This window comes from Anopheles merus, chromosome 2R (assembly GCF_017562075.2).
Source record: "Anopheles merus strain MAF chromosome 2R, AmerM5.1, whole genome shotgun sequence".
Classification (NCBI taxonomy): domain Eukaryota; kingdom Metazoa; phylum Arthropoda; class Insecta; order Diptera; family Culicidae; genus Anopheles; species Anopheles merus.
In genome coordinates, this window is record NC_054082.1 from 14,830,848 (window position 1) to 14,849,237 (window position 18,390).

At 53.1% G+C, this 18,390-nt stretch overlaps 2 protein-coding genes across 15 annotated transcripts; one reads left to right on the forward strand and one right to left on the reverse strand.

Annotated features, from left to right (window-relative positions):
• The first annotated feature begins 959 nt into the window (after nucleotides 1-959).
• LOC121603469 (tubulin polyglutamylase TTLL13-like) lies at nucleotides 960-7,667 on the forward strand. 2 transcript variants are annotated; one of them, XM_041932209.1, is made up of 7 exons: nucleotides 960-1,262; nucleotides 1,330-1,827; nucleotides 3,810-3,878; nucleotides 4,271-4,564; nucleotides 4,626-4,883; nucleotides 5,464-6,625; nucleotides 6,725-7,667. In XM_041932209.1, exons 2-7 carry the CDS (start codon nucleotides 1,430-1,432, stop codon nucleotides 7,265-7,267), a joined length of 2,724 nt encoding a protein of 907 aa, XP_041788143.1. In that variant the 5' UTR covers nucleotides 960-1,262; nucleotides 1,330-1,429; the 3' UTR covers nucleotides 7,268-7,667. The 2 variants fall into 2 exon arrangements, with proteins under 2 accessions (XP_041788143.1, XP_041788145.1); XM_041932211.1 differs by lacking the exon at nucleotides 3,810-3,878.
• A 784-nt stretch (nucleotides 7,668-8,451) lies between these two features.
• LOC121603470 (protein pygopus-like) lies at nucleotides 8,452-18,247 on the reverse strand. 13 transcript variants are annotated; one of them, XM_041932212.1, is made up of 3 exons: nucleotides 18,070-18,247; nucleotides 11,167-14,559; nucleotides 8,452-11,084 (listed from the first exon to the last, which is right to left on the reverse strand). In XM_041932212.1, the coding sequence occupies exons 2-3, from the start codon at nucleotides 13,701-13,703 to the stop codon at nucleotides 10,964-10,966; spliced, it is 2,658 nt and encodes an 885-aa protein (XP_041788146.1). In that variant the 5' UTR covers nucleotides 13,704-14,559; nucleotides 18,070-18,247; the 3' UTR covers nucleotides 8,452-10,963. The 13 variants fall into 13 exon arrangements, with proteins under 13 accessions (XP_041788146.1, XP_041788148.1, XP_041788153.1 ...); XM_041932214.1 differs by having other exon boundaries at nucleotides 18,011-18,247; XM_041932219.1 differs by lacking the exon at nucleotides 18,070-18,247 and adding an exon at nucleotides 17,688-17,885.
• Nucleotides 18,248-18,390: the final 143 nt, after the last annotated feature.

Consider the following 18,390-nt stretch of genomic DNA (forward strand, 5'->3'; position numbering starts at 1 on the left):
TGGCAGCAGCAACCCTGCAACAAAAAAGGATCAATTTATTCAGATTTGAAGTAAAACACAGTTTTACTATAAAAGGGTTCGGATTAGGACCTAAACAGGTTGGGGGGAGAGAGAAAAGGGAACTGTTAGGAACTCCCTCTTGTTACTACGCGAGCAAAGGAAGCTTCCAAACCTAAAGACCTTAATGTCGTAATCAGGTGGAGGTTTCCCCTGTGAAAGGGGTAGTAATAGTCTTTTTTTTTGCTGTATTCCGATACTATCACAACCGCCACCACCACCACTACCTACTGCTACTACTACTACTACTCGTACTACCAAACTACCAGCTACAATTCCAGCTGAGCCCCATCCTAGCCGTGGAGCGACGCAGCAACGGCTGTTTACCGGAACTGGAACGATCCAACCTCCGCTCCACCTCCTCACTATATCAGACACCAGCCCATCGAGTGCCGTCCGCTTTTCCACCTTGCCTGCGTTCTGTTCGTGACATCGTTCGTTCGTTCGCTTTTGCTACTTCGCTACCCAGCGCCTCACTCGCGTCCCACCGCTCTGCACAGAACTTTACGCGAAAAACTTTTCCCGCGCATTCAACGGCGTGTTTCGAGCGATGGAGACGGAGCTGCGCGTACCTCTACCCCTTAAACCTCCCCCCCTTTTCCGATTCCGGCCAAAACGCCGAAACTGACAGGCCGCAAGCCCAAGTGGTGGGCGGGGAGGAGGGGGGGGGGGGTTGTAGACTTTCGCGCTCGTCCTTTTCGTGACGAGCCCACCTCAATGCACGGGGCCGGTGGTTTCGCGCCCGTGCTGCTGCTGCCACTATTTTTAGTATCCTTTCGACTCACGACCAGCTCAGTCACCGCCGAACGACGATCCAGCGAGGCGCGCGCCTCATTGCTACTAAAACCCACATACACACACGTACATACACAATAACACAATCACGCACACATACTGTTTAGAAAGAAGAGCGCTATACAGAGTATGTGCACCGGGCGCCGTGTTCAGCCGCTTAGCCGCCTACCTCGATTGGTTACGCGCAGTGTGCGAATGGTGCAGTGCGAAAGTGTACCACTGTCGGTCGCAGCAGTGTAGAAGACGACGGCGATCTGTTTCGGGAGGCGCGCGCGCTGCTACCTTCAGGCGATGCACATTCGGATACGCTAGCAGCACCTGCGGTCCTGTTTGCCTGCCACAGCGGACAGCGGTCGGTGGACAACCAGGACTGTTCCAATAGGTTGGAGTAGGTTCGCCCCAAGTTCGAGGTGAGGGGAGCGTTGATGTGTCGCTTGTTATCGCGCAGTTCACCGTGTGTTTTGTGTGTGTTTGCAGGTGTGAAAAGGAGTGAAATTTCCAGCACAAAACTGCCAAATCAGTTCAGTGAAGTAAGCAAGCAAGCAAGCAAGCAAAGCCCTGTGGGGGGAAAAGGACCATGATCAACCGTAGCAGCCACAGCAAACCGAAGCCGATCGTGCAGAAGAAGAGCACCAGAAGCAGAAGCAGCGACGATGGCAGCGAGGACTCGAACGAGGACACCTCGTCCGGTACGGCCGAGTCGGGCACCAGCTCGGACTCGGAGTCGGAGATGGACACTACCGAGACGTCCTTCTCGTCCAAGAGTGCTACCGAGTGTGGCAACACCGGTGGTGGCAATGCCCCGTCCTGCAAGGGCCAGCTCCAGGGCCAGCAGGGGCTGCTGCGGATGAACAATCGCAACTACGCGGTGTACTGCGGCGGCGAGGCGGATACGAAAAATTCCAAACACTTTTGCAATCATCACCACCATCACCATCATCATCACGGCGATGAGGAGAGCAAGAAGGAAGTGAAGTGAGTATGCCCCTACCGCCCCTGGTTTGTGGTTTATGTGGTGCAGGAGATACTGTCTGGGGTCCGGCCATATCTCCGCAGGATTTTAAGTCGTCTTTGTAGGTATAGTGAATTAGTTTGTGAATAGGTGAAAGTAGAAAGGACAACCCGCTTTTTAGATTCCTTTGCCACTTGCTAAGCCTTTCCAAAACCCCCAAAAAGCACAAGCGGAGTTGAGGCAGCACCTTGAGACGGTTATGCAAAAATAAGTTCAAATCCAGCACAGAGGTCCCGTTTTTTTCTCGCACCATTGGAAAAGGAGGCCACCCGAGGGTGGGGTGTAAAGTTTGCTCCAGTTTTGAGCTCGTTCCATCAGTGCCAGCAGTGAGCTTGAATATTGCCGACGTGTCGTTGTTGTTCGTCGTGAAAGCACTTCGTGTGGGTGAAAGAACGAAAAACGCCCCGTTCGGCTTAAAGGATATCCGGGGTGGATGGTCTTAACACCCTGAAGCGCTATCGTACAGACCGCAATCTTTCGAAAAAGCTCTGTCAAAGGGTAGGGGAAAACACAGGGAAGAGGAGGTACTGTCTAGCCGGTGGCCACTGGACGTGGAGGGAGTCTATTTTTTCTGCAAAGAATGCTCGCAAACACTGCTGCGCTGTATTGCCGACACCTGAACCCTCTTTTCTGTGTGGCCTAGTGGAAATTTAGGCAATCACACACAGACACAAACAGACCCCTTCAGCTAGTAGCAAAGAACTAGATTGCATAAATCGATAGACACGTACTCTAGGCTTGTAGTTTTGCAGGAAGCGAAGGGGTCTGACGCGTACCACCCAGCTCTACCCGGGCTGTTGGCGCCTAGGCAACGTTCCGTTGCCGGAACAAGAACCCCTTTCTGTTGTTGATTATTTGTTGCTTCGGACGGGGCCGACCCCACTGTTTGTTGCCCCTTTAGTACGGGCCATTTTAGCAAAAACATACACCAATGCACTGTGCCCCGTCTGTTCCCTTTTGCTTTTGCTGGGAAGTTCGGCTGGGAGAGATGGAAGAGACCCTTTGTACCTATAGCACTGTGAGTGCGTGAACGTGTACCTTCAACTACTATTTTTGGGGTCTTGTTTTATTTTTGGAGTCAGACCCACCGATCCAGACGATTTTGCACCCGTTGTGCCCCCCCACAACCCGGGGGGATGGTGTCTTCGGAGGTAGTTTTCGTGCAGGGGAATCATTATATTTATCCGAAGCAAGTCCCAAAATGGGACGAAAGTAGGAAAGTTTGTGTTCCTGTGTTTCGGGGTTTTATGGTTCGTAGGCCTTCATTCTTGGCATTGTGGTACAAAAGTTGGAGGTAAAGGGAAGGAGGCGTTTTGGGGACTACACAAATTAGTTGTGCTATTAACGGGGGTTGCTTTGAAGTGCACACGCAGAGGAAGCGAAGTTTCCTTTTTTTATGACTTCTATTTTTAGACTTTAGGCTTTTCCTATCCTTGCTCTCTCTCTCTCTCCAGGGACTGGAGTTGGTTGTATGTTTGCTGCATTGCAGTAGTTGCTTGCCAAAAAACCTCCCATTAAATCATTAAAACTGATCTATAATTATAGAGTTTCATTATTTTTCCTTTTAATTTGTTAATTTGTCTCTATAAAGAGGATTTTTAGGTGTAGTGTTGTTAAAGTAGGCACTTCCAAATGTCCGCTCGTGTCGTATTAGTGCACCGGCTACTACGATGCACCTTCTCTCCACGTGGTGTAGTAACTATGTATGGCACCCGGCAACTACACTGGCTCGCTCATCTGTTCTTTGCCTATAAATAGTTGCGACCTTCGTTCTACCCACAGTTATTGAGAAACAAAAAATGCACGTTTAAAAGTGTAAATTATTTGATTTACTTTAGTCATCCTTCCCACTAAATATCCGCTCCCTTCAGTGCGTGTAACCGTGTGTATGTGTGTGTCTTTTTCCTTTCTCTTCCCGGTTCACGATCTGCTGTGTCATGTGCAGCTGTTGTAGAAGTGCTGCTCTCGACCAAAATGCGCGCCTTGTACATAGGCTCAAGAAAGCGAAGAAAACGTAAGCCCCCACTCCCTCAGCTGAAGCTTACTTCAACTCATGTCATCTACTCGACTCATATCGCTCGTTCCATAGCTCTCTAATCGATATCACTCCACCATGTTACTGAGGGGGACCTGGGACCACAGGCCACTACTATGCACACATTCTCCGCACAACTTGGACTGCTTGTTGTCGTGACTGCACCAAAACCGAACCCTCCCGATCGTCTCTTTAAGTAGTACACACCGATAGCAGGATCATCTATTGCTCCCTCCCTCTGTCTCTCTTGTCTTGTACTAAGCTCATTCGTGTCATAACTCTGAGATCGATCCCAACTCGAAGTACATCATCTTTCACTCTGCTTTTATTCCCCCTCATTTCGCTTGCCACTGCTCCTTTACCTTCTGCAGACTACCGATCAGTATTTGTATACTAAACTGCCGCTACGACATTATCACGCGCGTGTGCAAACGGCTCGGCTATCGGCTGGTCGGCGAGTCCGACCTGTGGAACGTCTGCTGGACGGATTCGTTCGTGGGCGTCGACTTCTGCCGCGACATGCGACGGTTCCAGAAGGTGAACCACTTTCCCGGGATGTTCGAGATCTGCCGCAAGGATCTGCTGGCCCGCAATCTGAACCGGATGCTGAAGCTGTTCCCGCTGGACTATCAGATCTTCCCCAAAACGTGGTGCTTTCCGGCCGAGTAAGTATGATTGCATGTGGAGCTGGTGGCAACTACTGATGATCTTTATTCTCTTCCACAGCTTGGGCGATGCCGTCGCTTACAGCCGAACGCATCGCAGCAAAACGTTTATACTCAAACCGGACCAGGGTTCGCAGGGGAAGGGCATCTTTCTGACGAAAAACCTGAAGGAGATCAATCCGAAGGATCGCATGATCTGCCAGGTGTACATCACGAAGCCGCTGCTGATCGACGGGTACAAGTTTGATCTGCGCGTCTACACGCTGATCACCTCGACGGATCCGTTGCGCATTTTTGTCTACAACGAAGGATTGGCTAGGTAAGAGTGGGAGGTTGTGTGGATAGTAATGGGTAGCGTTGATAAAATACTGGCAGTAAATTAATCCAGAAGTATTCGGAGCCTGCCGGAATCATTCGTAGCCGTACGGAGTTAGGGTTGTCCAGTTTCGACGTGAGTTGGTCGAATTCGGAATCAACCGGAGATTCTGCGTGCACTCCACAGACAGGACTTTGATTGTTACATTGTATCTAGACGATAGGGCAACTTTCGGGACTCGAAACCGACTACAACTCGGATCGGCTTCTACTTCCGATTCCGGGCGACTCCAACTCCGGACGACTCTGAGGACGATTTCGACTCGGATGACTTCAACTTCGGACGACTCCAACTCCGGACGACTTCGATTCTGGACAATTCTAACTCCGGAGAACTTCGACTCCGGACGACTTCGATTCTGGACAACTCCGTCTCCGCCAACTCTGAATCCAATCCAGACGACTCTGAATCCAGCCAATCAGAATCGAAATAACAAAAGCCAGAGTCGGTTCAGAATCTTTAGTCCATCACTACGTGTGAATGTCTGACGACTTTGCTAATGCTAATTCCTTATCGCATCTAGATTTGCCACGAACAAGTACAAGGAACCGTGCGTTACGAACGCGTCCAACACGTTCATGCACCTGACCAACTACTCGGTGAACAAGTACAGCCGGACGTTCTCGAACGACGATGAGGCCGGCTCGAAGCGACGCTTCTCCACGCTCAATCGCATCCTGACCTCGGAAGGCTACGACATTGCCGAGCTGTGGAGCAACATCGACGACGTGATCGTCAAAACGGTGATGAGCGCCTGGCCAATGCTGAAGCACACGTACACTGCCAGCTTTCCCACGCACGACATCATCCAGGCGTGCTTCGAGGTGCTCGGGTTCGACATCCTGATCGATCACAAGCTCAAACCGTACGTGCTGGAGGTGAACCATTCGCCATCGTTCCACACGGACGAGGCGATCGACAAGGAGATTAAGGAGGCCCTCATCACGGACACGTTCATCATGCTCAACCTAAACGGGGAGGTGAAAAAGCGGGTACTGGAGGAGGACAAACGGCGCATCCAGAACCGGCTGCTGCAACGGTTGCGCGATTATTCCAAGCAGACGGCTAGCAAGGATCAGCAGCAGCAGCAGCAACAGCAGGGACAACAGGGCCAGCAGGGAGGGCAGCAGCAGGGTCAGCAGCAGCAGCAAGGGCGCGACGCGAACGATCCGGACGACGATGGGTACGGCGAGGAGGGGATGGGCCCGTGGGCCGAACAGATCAACTGGGAGGAGACGCATCTGGGCGGGTATCGGCGGATCCTGCCCGCGCCCGGCGACCCCAACCGCTACCTGCAGTTCTTCATCGCCCAGAGCCAGGCGTCGGTGTACAACGAGACGGCGGCCAGCAAGCGCCGGGAGGAGTGTGCCAAGCAGCAGCGCATCGAGCTGGAGGAGCGCTTCCGCCTGAACCAGGCGATCCTGCACAAGCACAATCCGAAGCTGCAGAAGGGCGCTGGGCTGGGTGCGGGCGAGGATGCGGCCGGCGGTAATGGGCCGGGCGGTGGTGGTGCTGGTGGGATGGGGGCGGGCAAGAAGAAGCTCCGCAAGCGCAAGGTCGCGAAGGTGGCGAAAAAGCACGACGAGTTCATGCCGGACCAGATCGCGGACTACGAGGAGCGGGAACGGATGGCGCTGCTGGGGCAGCGCGATTTTCTCATACGCACCTGCGGACTAGTACAGAGCGTAAGTATCACCGGGGGCCGGATGTGGAGAGAGAGAGGGGGAGAGAAAGAGAGAGAAGGAATAAGTAATTAAATTGTATGTTTCCACCTGATCCACCAGATATACATCAACTTTCATCGGAACAAGCTGCTCACGGATTCGGACCGACGCAAGTATAAGGAAACGTACGCGAAGCTGATCACCAACGAGCATCTGCCACAGTCCGAGTCGTCCCCACAGTCCAACCAAACGTTTTCGACCATCCACAGTACCAGCACGGTGGCCGGTTCGACGTCAACCGGCGGTTACCATGGCTACGGTGGAGTGACAGCCGGTAGCAACAACAGCAACACCACAACCTGCCTGCCCAGCCTTGGCACTGCGCAGCAACAGCAGCAGCAGCACTCGTCCGGCTCCTCCTCCTCCACGAACCAGCTGCAGAAGCTGCAGATCAAAAGCTTGGTCGCCATCAACGACGTCACCTCGTGGATGCAGTGCACGGAGGTGCCGGTACAGAGCCGGCCACCGCTACCGTACCTGCTGGCGACGCAACCGACCAACTACCGCAGCACCAAGTCGACGATGGCCCGCCAGGTAACGAACGTGGTCAAGCGGCACAGCATGGAATCGCGCCAGTACTACACCTCGGACAAGCTCATCTAGTATTGACTCCGGCACGGCAACCATGGGCCGTGCGATAGCATCAGCGCCGCCAACACTGCCGCCGCCGCCCGGGCGTCCCACTCAGAAGGGCTATTGAACTGGCTGCTGTTTTGTCGTCCTTGGCGAAGAAAGGTGTATCCACTGTCATTCGCTCCAAAAGCTACCTTAATCTCAACCGAGTGCAGCACGCGCCGAACTGTGGACGCGATGGTCGCGATGTGTTTGTTTATGAGTGTTTGCTATTTGTTTTTCGTATTTTTATTCTTTAAAGTTTTACTTCCATCGCATGCAAGAAAGGAAGCAGGAGCAGCAACAGGAGGGGCGGGGGGGGGATATAGCGCTGAAACCGTTTGATTAAAAATTTAATGTTTATTAATAATAAAGGAATAACAAATAATAATCATTAGCATCTATATGTACACGGTAAATTGAACAATCTTTCGTTTCTCTGTACGGGGCGGGTTTTTCGGGTTGACCGTTGTTTGCACAGTCCAAAATGGGGACGCGGCTGCCTGCGGGGGGGTGGTTGCTTGTTTTGTGGTTTGTTGCTGTGGATGATCGTTGCGTGTGTCAATGTAAACCATGTTTCAATTCACTCACTCACTCTGTCGCTCTCTCTCTCTCTCGCTCTCTTTCTCTGGTTGGAGTCGCAGCACCACTATTTGTATAATTAAAATAATTGTACGAAACTCTGCTGTCAAGCTAGCAGAAACGCTACGGAAATCAACGGAGTAAAGTTGCCGTAAAGTTTGCGCAAGCACCTTCGAAAGGTTGTAGCACCTATTAACCCATTATTGTTGCCTGCTTCTAATCCCGCTCTTACGATTCACCTAATAGGCAAGCTGCTTGTTATTCATCTTTAAGTTAAGCAACAGTTTGCCCAAAAGTGTCACAAAAGAAACCTGAGAAACACTTGTGTTATCCTTTCGCGGACCACCCTTCTATACAATACACGAAACACGAGTGTATGAGCAAACATAGGCAAACATTTCTCCTGAGCTCGTTTTGAGCTTGGCCAAACATGAAACCAGCATTAAATTAAAGCTCCGGATCCCCCCCCTCTACTATCACATTCATTGTCCTTCTCCACTGTTCACACTGCCCCAAAGCCTACTATAATCGTAACTAGGTGTGTGTGTATGTATGTACTGTCCAGTTCACTCTGTTGGAGAAGCTCATTCCTGATCGACGTCTTCTTAGGTGTTGTCTGCTGTTGCTCCTGCTGCTGTGATTTCTATTAATTAAGTGCTGTACTGTCTCTGTGTGTGTGTGTGTTTTTGTGTCTAATTTCCAGTTCCAGCGAGCGACGAGAGAGAAAGTGAGTGAAGATGAAACAATAGGTTTAGTGTGTGTTCTGCACGCCTCAAAGAAACAGTGGTGAGTGTGTGTGTTTGTACGTGTCTACAGCATTGTCTGCCGTCCCCCTCTTTTGTCAACGGTGTCAGGACGAAAGCCTACTTCGGTTCAACTTCAATTTACACATCATCACTTTCATTACGCTTCCTCCTTTTACCGTACACCGACTCACCGGTGCAATCGGTCTGTCCTTGTGTGTGTGCCGATTTTTTTTTTCGCCTCATGAGACGCAAGAAAACGTTTTTGGCGGGCCGTTTCACACGTTCATTCTAAATCCCAATTAACGATCACGCACTACTTGCTCAATCACACTGTACACACTACACTGCAATCATTCTTCACACGCCCGCCGCACTCAATCTCCTTCGTGTGTCTCCCATGGGGGAATTATTTCCCACACCCCGCCACACCTTCCCGAGGGTTTCGCAGAGTTTCGCATTAAATAATTTAAATATTTTTACTTAAGCTTATCTGTTAAAACGTTTGCCTTTAACTTTAGTCCGTTTCCCGACCCCGAGTTCTGGCTGCTACCTGCTGTTGCTGCTGCTGCATCTTGGGGGGTGGGGGGGGGGGAGTTGGGCCCATACATCCCCAGTACGTGGGCACATAACTCCTGAACTTACACGCACACACAGGGCCGCCCCCCCCCCCTCCCCATGCCTATCTTTTGCAGGTGGCAGATTGTTTCTAACTATTTCCTAATGCCTGTTCTACTTCGCGCTCTGTTCGCTCTCTCCTTCGTTCTTATGTTTGTGTTGTCTTCTTTTTAACTTATTTCATCTGTTTTTTTTTTCTCTCTCTCCTTCTTTCTCTTTTGTCCCCTAAGCTGCTACATTAAAGTCTATGTATTTATGTATAAATCATTATATAATATTTGCAATATATTTGAGAAGGCCATTTTTGATTTCATTTATTACTTTTACACACACACACACTCTCACTCACTCACTCATTCACTTTACTTTCTTGTTTGTTTGCTTGCTTGCTTGCTTTTGCTACACGTAATTCTCTTGGCTAGCGGGTTTTTTGTTAATCTTTTCCCTTTTCCTTTTAACACCATTTACACAACCATCGCCCGTGTCCCCAATCGCACTAGCCCCACAAGCGCACGTTTGTTTCTGTACAGATCCCCCCGTTTTTGTTGTTTTGTTGCACACACACAACACACATTGCGGGTTACACAACATCGTGGTATCGTTGTTATATGAGTTCTTTGTGGGTATGGTTGTGTGTGTGTACTTTTTTGTTGGTGAGTGAATGTTTGCCTATATCGACAGCTACTCCAACATGTTGTGTGTGTGTATGTGTTTTGGGTTTGTTGTTTGTTTGTTTTTTTCTTCTGTTCTGTACAACTGTCAATCTCACTCAAAAGCTTTAAAGAAGGAGTTCCATAACGCAACCTTTCCTGGTTACAAATAACATCGAGGATGGAATTGGATGCGTGTGAATCGTGTATATATGTGTGTGTGTTTGTTTGTGTCCTCTTTTGAGCCAACGATAACAAGGATATGGCAAGTGTTTACAAGCAGGACTCCTCCATTCGGGACAGTAATCTCAAACATTGTTTTTATCCCCTTTTTCACACAGTAAACCCTTACGTTTTCGCCCAATTTGCATTATAATTTAACGAAGCAAAAGCCCACCCATCCTAGCTAAATTAGGGTTGCGCACCAAACATTGCTGCTGATCCTTGGTCAGTCATATTAAAAAAGGAACCGTTTGTTGTGTGTGTGTGTTTGTGTGTCAAGAATCGTTCAAATTCACTAAACTGAAAAGCACTCGTGATTCGTCAAGTTCGTCTTAGTTAATGTGCCAGCAGTTTCCCCATTTCGGTTCCTCCAGTCTTTCTAAAAGCAGCGGACACAAAGATGATACACACACACACACATACACGCGCACACACGGACCCAACCCATCCATCTGGCGCGTCGCTAGTCCTCTTTTCCCCTTTTCCTAGTTCCTATCTCCCGAAGCACCTCTCTGTACACTCACACGCACACACTCTAGGTGCCGCTTTTCAAAAGCGAATGGCTCTCGACCTCTCTGCCCCTTCCCCTTTCTTCTGTCGCTGTTCCCTTGTCCCTGTCCCCACTTAAATCTAACAACACAGGAGAAGCAGGCGAGGGAAACGATTTGTCGAGCCGTCGCCGTTGCTGCTGCCACTTTCCTTTCCCCCTGCCAGAGCTTCAGCCACTCGATTCAAAGGAAATGGGAAGAGACATGGTACTGGTGGTGGTGGTGGTGCAGGTGGTTGTCACTTAGGTAAGCAGTGCTGGACGTGGCTCAGGCCCTGCGCTGTGCGGTGCAGCGTCCTGCGGCCGAGCTACGGGCTCGCTTCTACTACGGTTTGAACTTCACCAGTGGTATGTTTTTGGAGTTGAGACACTTGTCGCAGCACCATTCGGCGTACACTTCCGCGTGTATTAGGTTGAAGGCCGCCTCCGTCAGTCCGCTGCACGTCCTGCAAAAGAAAAGTGGCAAAGTGACCAGGGTTAATAACAAAAAGCCGTCGAGCTCTACGCCTAGACTCCGCTGCCACTTACCGATGAAACCAAAAGTTACATCCAGATTCGCACAGGATGCCCTGGTCGTTGTCATGCACCTCCTTATGGCATCCTCCGCAGGGGTAGATTGGCGGGGCGTTCGGGTTCTGCGGGTTGAACACTTTCGACTGGTCGGGCGGGTACAGCTTGCCGGAGGTGACGGGCATCGGCTTCGGACCGAACATGCCCATGTGGTGGTGATGGTTCGGCCCGTTCGGCCCATTGCCCGGCGGTCCCAGTCCGCCCATCGGTCCGCCCATCGGGCCGCCGCCACCCATCGGTCCACCGCCCGGGCCGCCGCCGCCGCCGCCCCCCATCATGTGGGGCGACTGCATCGGACTGCCACCGACCATTCCGCCGCCGCCCACCATTCCTCCACCTCCCATATGGCCACCCATTGGACCACCCATCGGCGGTCCGCCCATCATGCCGCCCGGGCCCATGCCGCCGCCGCCCATTCCACCGTGCATCGGGGGCCTGTGGGGCGCTACGCCCGGTGGCAGGTTCCCGTGCGGTGGCATTAAGCCGCCACCACCGCCTCCTCCTCCTGCTCCGCCACCTCCGCCGCCACCCATGTGATGGTGCATATTGTTCGCACCGCCCATGCCGGAGCCCATGTGCGGATTGCCTCCCTGATGATTGCCCGCGTGATGATGATGATGGTGATGGTGCGGATGATGATTCATGCCACCACCGCCGCCGCCTCCTCCTCCTCCCATCGAGTTGGCCGGACCGCCGGGACCGCCCATCATGCCGCCACCCATCGGGCCGCCCATGCTGTTACCCATCGGTGGTCCACCACCACCCGGACCCATCATGGGACTCATCTGCTGCTGCCCGGCCGCCGGGCCACCGGGACCGCCGCTACCCGGGCCACCCGGGTTGTGTTGAGCGTGGGGTGACTGCTGGGGCAGCGGCAGCTGCTGATGCTGGCCACCGTGCGGCGGCGGATGAGGCTGTAGCGGTTGTGACTGTTGGCCGGCCGGTCCCTGGCTGCCTGGCGGTCCCTGAGACGCCGGCCCTTGCTGGCCGCCGCCGCCACCGGGCTGCTGATTACTAGGCCCTTGACTACTGTTCTGCTGCGGGCCACCACCGCCACCGCCCTGCTGCTGCTGCTGCTGCTGGTTCGCACCCATGGGTCCGAGTTGATGAGGTAATTGATTTAAGTTCCCTGATTGCTGATTTGTCATTGCACCGTTCGGTAGGTTCATCCTACTGTTGCTACTGTTCATGCCGCCCGGTCCACCGCTCATCGCCACGTTCGGTGACGTCTGGCCGCCGACGGTCACGTTCGCGGCGGACACCGGCTGCGGCGTTTGGCTGTGACCGGCCGAGTTCGGCCCGAGTGGCACATGGTTCGGCGGGCCGTTCCCGAGCGGGCTGTTCATCGGCGGACCCATCGGCCCGTTGTTCAGGTGGCCCCCGCTCGTGTTCATCGGACTGCCGAGCATTCCGCCACCTGCTCCTCCTCCTCCTCCACCGCCGCCGCCTCCTCCCTGGCCCCCGCCGGCATGGGGCGAACCCATCCCCGGCAACGAGTTCATCGGGCTGCCAATGTTGCCGGCACTCAGCGGACTTCCCACCGATTTGCTGTTCATCTGTTGCTGCTGCTGCTGCTGCTGCTGTTGCTGCTGCTGGCTCATCGGGGACATGCCTCCCATCGGACCCATCGGCGACATGCTCTGGTTCATGGCACCACCCATCGGACTAAGGCCACCCATCTGCGCACCCGGTCCGCCCATCGGGCTCATGCCGCCGCGCTGCATCCCGTGCGGCATGCCGCCCATCTGGCCCATGCCCGAGTTCAGGTGCATGCCGGGATGGTGGTGTCCCATCGGGCTGCCCATGCCCATCGGGCTCATGCCCCGCATCGGCGGTCCCTGCGGTGGTCCGCCCGGTCCTCCCGGCCCGCCCACCATGCCTGGCGGGCCGTGCGGCGGGCCGCCCGGGCCCATGCCCGGATGCGGCGACCCATGGCCCGGCCCATGGTGCGGTCCCATTCCGTGCGGACCCATGCCGTGCGGGCCCATCCCGCCGCCCATCGGTCCGCCGTGCGGTGGCCCGTGCGGATGACCACCCATCGGCCCCGGGCCCATATGGTGACCGGGGCCGCCGTGCATCGGCCCACCCATGTGGTTCATCGGGCCCATCGGGCCACCGTGGCCCATCGCACCGCCCCCGAGATGACCCATCATGCCCGGGCCCGGCCCGTGGCCGGGGCCGCCGTGTGGATGGCCCATGTGGCCCATGTGCGAGGCAGGCGTTGGCGGTGGCGTATCATCGAACGGGTTCGAGGCCACTATCGTGTCGCCGTACCCGGTCGGGGGCGGTGGTAGCAGGTCCTGGGGGGACGGGGTCGGCGTCGGCTGCGACGTCACCGCGTTCGAGTTTACCACGTTCGACGTTTTCCTTCGCTTCTTCGGATTGCTCGGGGCTGATATCGGGAGCTGCGGCGATTCCGAGGGCGATTTGAAATCTGGCGGACAGAGTCCGGGTCCTGGTAGCCGGTACGACGCCATGCCCAGGTTGTGTGTCATACTACTGCGCGTTAGTGCAACAAGCTACGCACGCAGGTCCTACTTTCGCTGTCTCTCTTTCTCACACTCCCTTTCGCGTGCCTGGGCGCTTTTTGTGTTGTCGTTTGCTTTATGGTGCAACAAAACAGGTCGACGTCAACGGACTCCTTGCCGCCACTGTCGCGATCTTTGTGTGTAGCCGGTGTTTACGTACCGCCAAACCACCATTACAGCTCGCTGCACTTCTCTTGCCTCATCACTTCACTACACAGCAGTCTCTCCCTCTCTCTCTCTTTCCCTCTGACCGATCGAACGATCTTTAAATGCACAACGATCAATCAATCGTATCCGAACCGTACACAAGCTGTCCTTACAATACAAACGCACAGTACACACATATTTCACACATCGGAACGGACATCCCGTTCGTGTCTCGTCCACTTTCACACACGCAATCGGAGGAGATACTTGCGCGGAAACAGCGATAAGCTGCGGCCACAACTGTCTAAATACTAGTAATACGATCCCTCAGCAGCACTGCACTTTGCCGGTACGACATTATTATTATTATTATCTAAAATATTGCTCATATGATGCGTTTGCTTGCGATTGTTTTCATTCACTTTCACACTGCTGCTGCCGCGCGTTATCATTGCCGTGCGTGCCCCCAGCCAGATTCATCGGTCCGTTGTCTGCAGGCAGCACCACCGGTACGGCTGGCACGTGAAACTGGCTCATCCATCGATGTACGTACTAATCGTTTGCAAACGGATTGGCTGTTGCTGCCCAGTCCAACAATGCGGTGCGTGTTTCAATCGTTCAATGTTTTTAGTATCATTCGCTTGCCACTGTTTGGTAAGGAGGCTGGATTAACAGTCTGAAATGTACAAAAAGAAGAAACACATAAGCATTTTGCGAACAGTGTGAATATAAAAACCCAATTTAAGAACCCAATGTTGCATTTGTTCTCGTTACTCAAGTCGACTGGCTGGTCGAATGATCGTCCTGTGATTCACGGGCAGCACCACCGCCACCTCATACGGTTGCCAGTGTCGGCTATCAGCAAACGTTATCGTATCGTGGCCAATATGAAATGCACACCGCGCGCGATCCGTGGCACTGTGCCTTTCCATTTGTTTCTCGTTCTATTCGCCGTTCGAAGTTAGCCGGAAAAGGGGCAAAATGTTATTAAACAAACGAAAAAGCAATAGTCCACAACATTATTGAGGGATTGGTAACACAAACACAGCACTTCTCTTCTATGGCACACTGCCGAAGCAAGCAGAAAGCATTCCTTGTGCGGTTTGTCCTCGAAATGTTGTTTTTTTTTTTCTCGCAGCCCGCAGGCGACCCAAAGGAAGGTGCTCACAGCATCAACAAACACAACACCCGATACACGCGCCCATCCGTTCCCTCCTGGCTGTCAAATGGATACGTGTGACATTCGATCGCACGTACTGGCACAGACTACTGGGTGTGTATGCGTGCGTGCGTGCGTATGCGTACGTGCATTTAGGAAGTTGCTCCGATTTTACACACTTCCTGGTCGCTCGTGTCACACACTACAATGGGAAGACATCCTTAAATCCAAGCACTATTCGCACACACACTCTCTCTTCCTATTCTCTGTGCGTGTGTGTGTTCGCGACACATAAATACCGCGGAGTTGCTGGTTTTTTTTTTACTGCTTTCATCCAGCAGCAACAGCAACAGCCAGCAATCGCATCAAATAGGGTAGACAACACACCACTGTAGGTTTCTCGCACCATGCCGCAAAAGCAAACACAGGCACACGCACACACTAATTAATTCACTAATTCCGTGCAGCCGCTATGTTCCGCCATCGATTAAACTGTGCCCCAAATTCGGTCACTTACGGGAAGCTCATTGCCAGTATACACACGGGAAGAAAAAAAGTTCACCAAATTTCAAGCAAGGTGCCTTGTTGTAATGATTCTTTTCGGAAATGTCAAAAGCTAACCTAACATTTCGTCCGCTGATGCTGCTGCTGCTGTCCGTATCGCTTTCTCATTCTTTCTCTCTCTTTCATTCTCCCGCTTTTGCTGTAGCTCCAAAAAAACAGAACGCGTAGATAGAGAGCGAATCGCTTGCTCTCTGTTGCGCAGCAGCAGCAGCCTCATCTTCCCGCTCGCGCGTACAAAGGCCCACATACGTGTCTGTTGTGCGTGAGCGAGACCACTAGGCACGCATCACTCTTCAACCTCTTTCTCGTTCTCTCGCTCGCCTTCATCTACCAAAGTGCATGCTGCTGTTTCATTTGCGGTGGAAAAACGGAGAAACGCACATGAACGCGGCGGCGGTGGTGTGAAGGAAATTATTATTGGCCATTTGTTTCCCTGCCAGCCGCCGCCGCCGCCACCACACACTTTCGGTATTTTCTTTACCTTTCCCGTCCCTGTGTCCTCTTTTTCTTTTCACTGCCCCTTATCCCCCCACAAATCCGATCGACTCCGCAAACGGTAGAAAGATATCTCCCCAGCATCAGCCCCCCAAGCACAACACAAAACTACTTTTCAGCTGGTATGCTTCGATTATTTGACCGCCGCTCCGCACCCCACCACACCACCACCACCAACCCTGCCAGGTAGTAAGCGATAGTCGCGATTATCCGGGGATGTGTGTCGTTCTTTTTCTTCGCCTTTTTGTATGGCCTTTTTCAGTCATTTGTGGCCAAGTTGCGGAACAGAACAGAAATGATGCGTTTGACAAATCCTGCCACACACACACACACCACCGTCGTCGTCGATTTCTTCGCGTCACACCATATACACACACGCACACAGCACGCATTAGGCGAGAGAGCGAGTGTTGGCGGTAGCGGCGGTCACTTCTTCCCAGTGCACGCGGAGGGCGGCCGCCGCCATATCACACACACGGAACACGGTGGAAAATTAAAAAAAAATGTACCACAATTTCCCACCACCTTGAAGAACTCCTTTCCTTCACCTTCAACGCATTCCACACACCATCCGAATGTGGACGCGATTTGTCGCTCGATTTCCTTCCATCAAAACAATTATTGCGTGCGCCAGGACGGACGGCCAAAGGAGGAAGGATGCACACAACAGTCGGTACACGCGCGCGTTCCTTATCCCTCCCGATACGCGTACGTGTCCCCTCTCCCGCAGCGGTTTGCCTAGTTGATGATCCGTCCCTTTTCGCACGGGGCACTCTGTTGCGTTTTCCGCAAGGGGTCGAGAAAAGCGACGAAGCAAAAACGGCTGCTGCTGCTGCCGCCAAAAACACCTCCTTCTCCTCTCGCCGTTCTCACCCAGGAACCCACCGCACAAGCTGGCAACATAACACACACACACAAACGGCTCGGAAAACCACAGAACCACGCGCATCTTTTTTTTTATAGGATCCAGTCCCCTCACCCCTTACTACTCTTTGCTGCTTTTTTTCAACCTATTTCGATTGGTTTTATCGAATAATCATCACACACACACATCCCTTTCCCTGGCTGGCCACACTGAAAACTGTCGCTGCGAGAGTGTCGTTTACGTTGTGTTTTCTTCTTCGCGCTTCCTTTTTGCCCCCTTTTCGTGTACTGCCGGACTGCCGCACCACTACACGTTTATGCTCGAAAGCGCGCACACACACACACATGCACACACTCGCGCATACGTTCATGCAATACCGCACCGTCGATGAATGGAACCCCCCCGTCCCTTAACCGTCTTTCGCGTGCACGGAACAATCGCACGCACGGGAGAAGAAATGCTGCTGCGATCGCTTATCAGGACCGCCACCGCGCGGAGGAGGGTGTAGTGGGTCTTTCGCCCCACTTCACCCACAACGCGTTGCACTTTTGCTCCGAAACCGTACTCTCCCCTCCCCACCCAGACACAAACCGGGCGGCATCGGTTCCGGCAATCACGCATTCACGGGAAAAGCGAGCGCGCGACGAGCGAGAGAGAGGGAGCGAGTGTGATGAAATCGTGATTTGCTGCACGGCGTTTTTGCTTTCGCTTTTTCGCGGACCTTCTTCTCGGCTGACTCTTCTGCGCGCTGTACCAGGCAGGCACACCAACACTACCAAACACAATATTATGCCCCTGTGTTTTGTGTTGTGCCCGTCCGCCTGCCTGCGCTTCCGCCGTATCGACAAACGCACCCGTTGCTTCTAGCTTTTCGCTTTCCCTGCTGTCTGCTGCCGGTTGCCGTCTCACTCGCACCATCACCACTGCACGCGGCACGCACGTACCCACCACTCCGCACGTACCCGTACACACCCGTACCTACAGACAATTCGGCAGGACAACGGCGACCATTGTTGCTGGTGCGTTGGAGTGCGAGACGATTACCTTTTTACCAATTTCGTTTGCGCGTCTTTTAACGCTGTCGCACGCTGCTCTTCACTTACTTTTCCATCATCACCCGCGGCAATACGCGATCCCTTAGCTGCGGATATTATTATTATGATGCACACACAGAGTTTCCCTTGCGGCTCGTACAACGCGACCTTTTTTCGCTCCGATTGGCTCCTAACGTCAGAAACGTCTTCTCTTTCTTGCCCTCTGCTGCTCGACTGCGCTGGTGTACGTGAGCGCGAATGGTCGTCGATGTTCGATGTCACGCACACAGCCACAGTACCGCTACTCTGTGCTGGCGTGAAGTTTCCTATGGTAGATAGTTTCCCGGCAAAGCACAAATCGAACACGGATGTGGGGTAACCCGAAATTCA

Coding starts and splice junctions, on each gene's coding strand:
- LOC121603469 (XM_041932209.1), top strand. CDS start 1,430: ATGATCAACCGTAGCAGCCACAGCAAACCGAAGCCGATCGTGCAGAAG. Junction 3,879..4,270: donor CTCAAGAAAGCGAAGAAAAC/GTAAGCCCCCAC, acceptor TACCTTCTGCAG/ACTACCGATCAGTATTTGTA. Junction 4,884..5,463: donor TACAACGAAGGATTGGCTAG/GTAAGAGTGGGA, acceptor TATCGCATCTAG/ATTTGCCACGAACAAGTACA.
- LOC121603470 (XM_041932212.1), bottom strand. CDS start 13,703: ATGACACACAACCTGGGCATGGCGTCGTACCGGCTACCAGGACCCGGA. Junction 11,085..11,166: donor TGTAACTTTTGGTTTCATCG/GTAAGTGGCAGC, acceptor TTTCTTTTGCAG/GACGTGCAGCGGACTGACGG.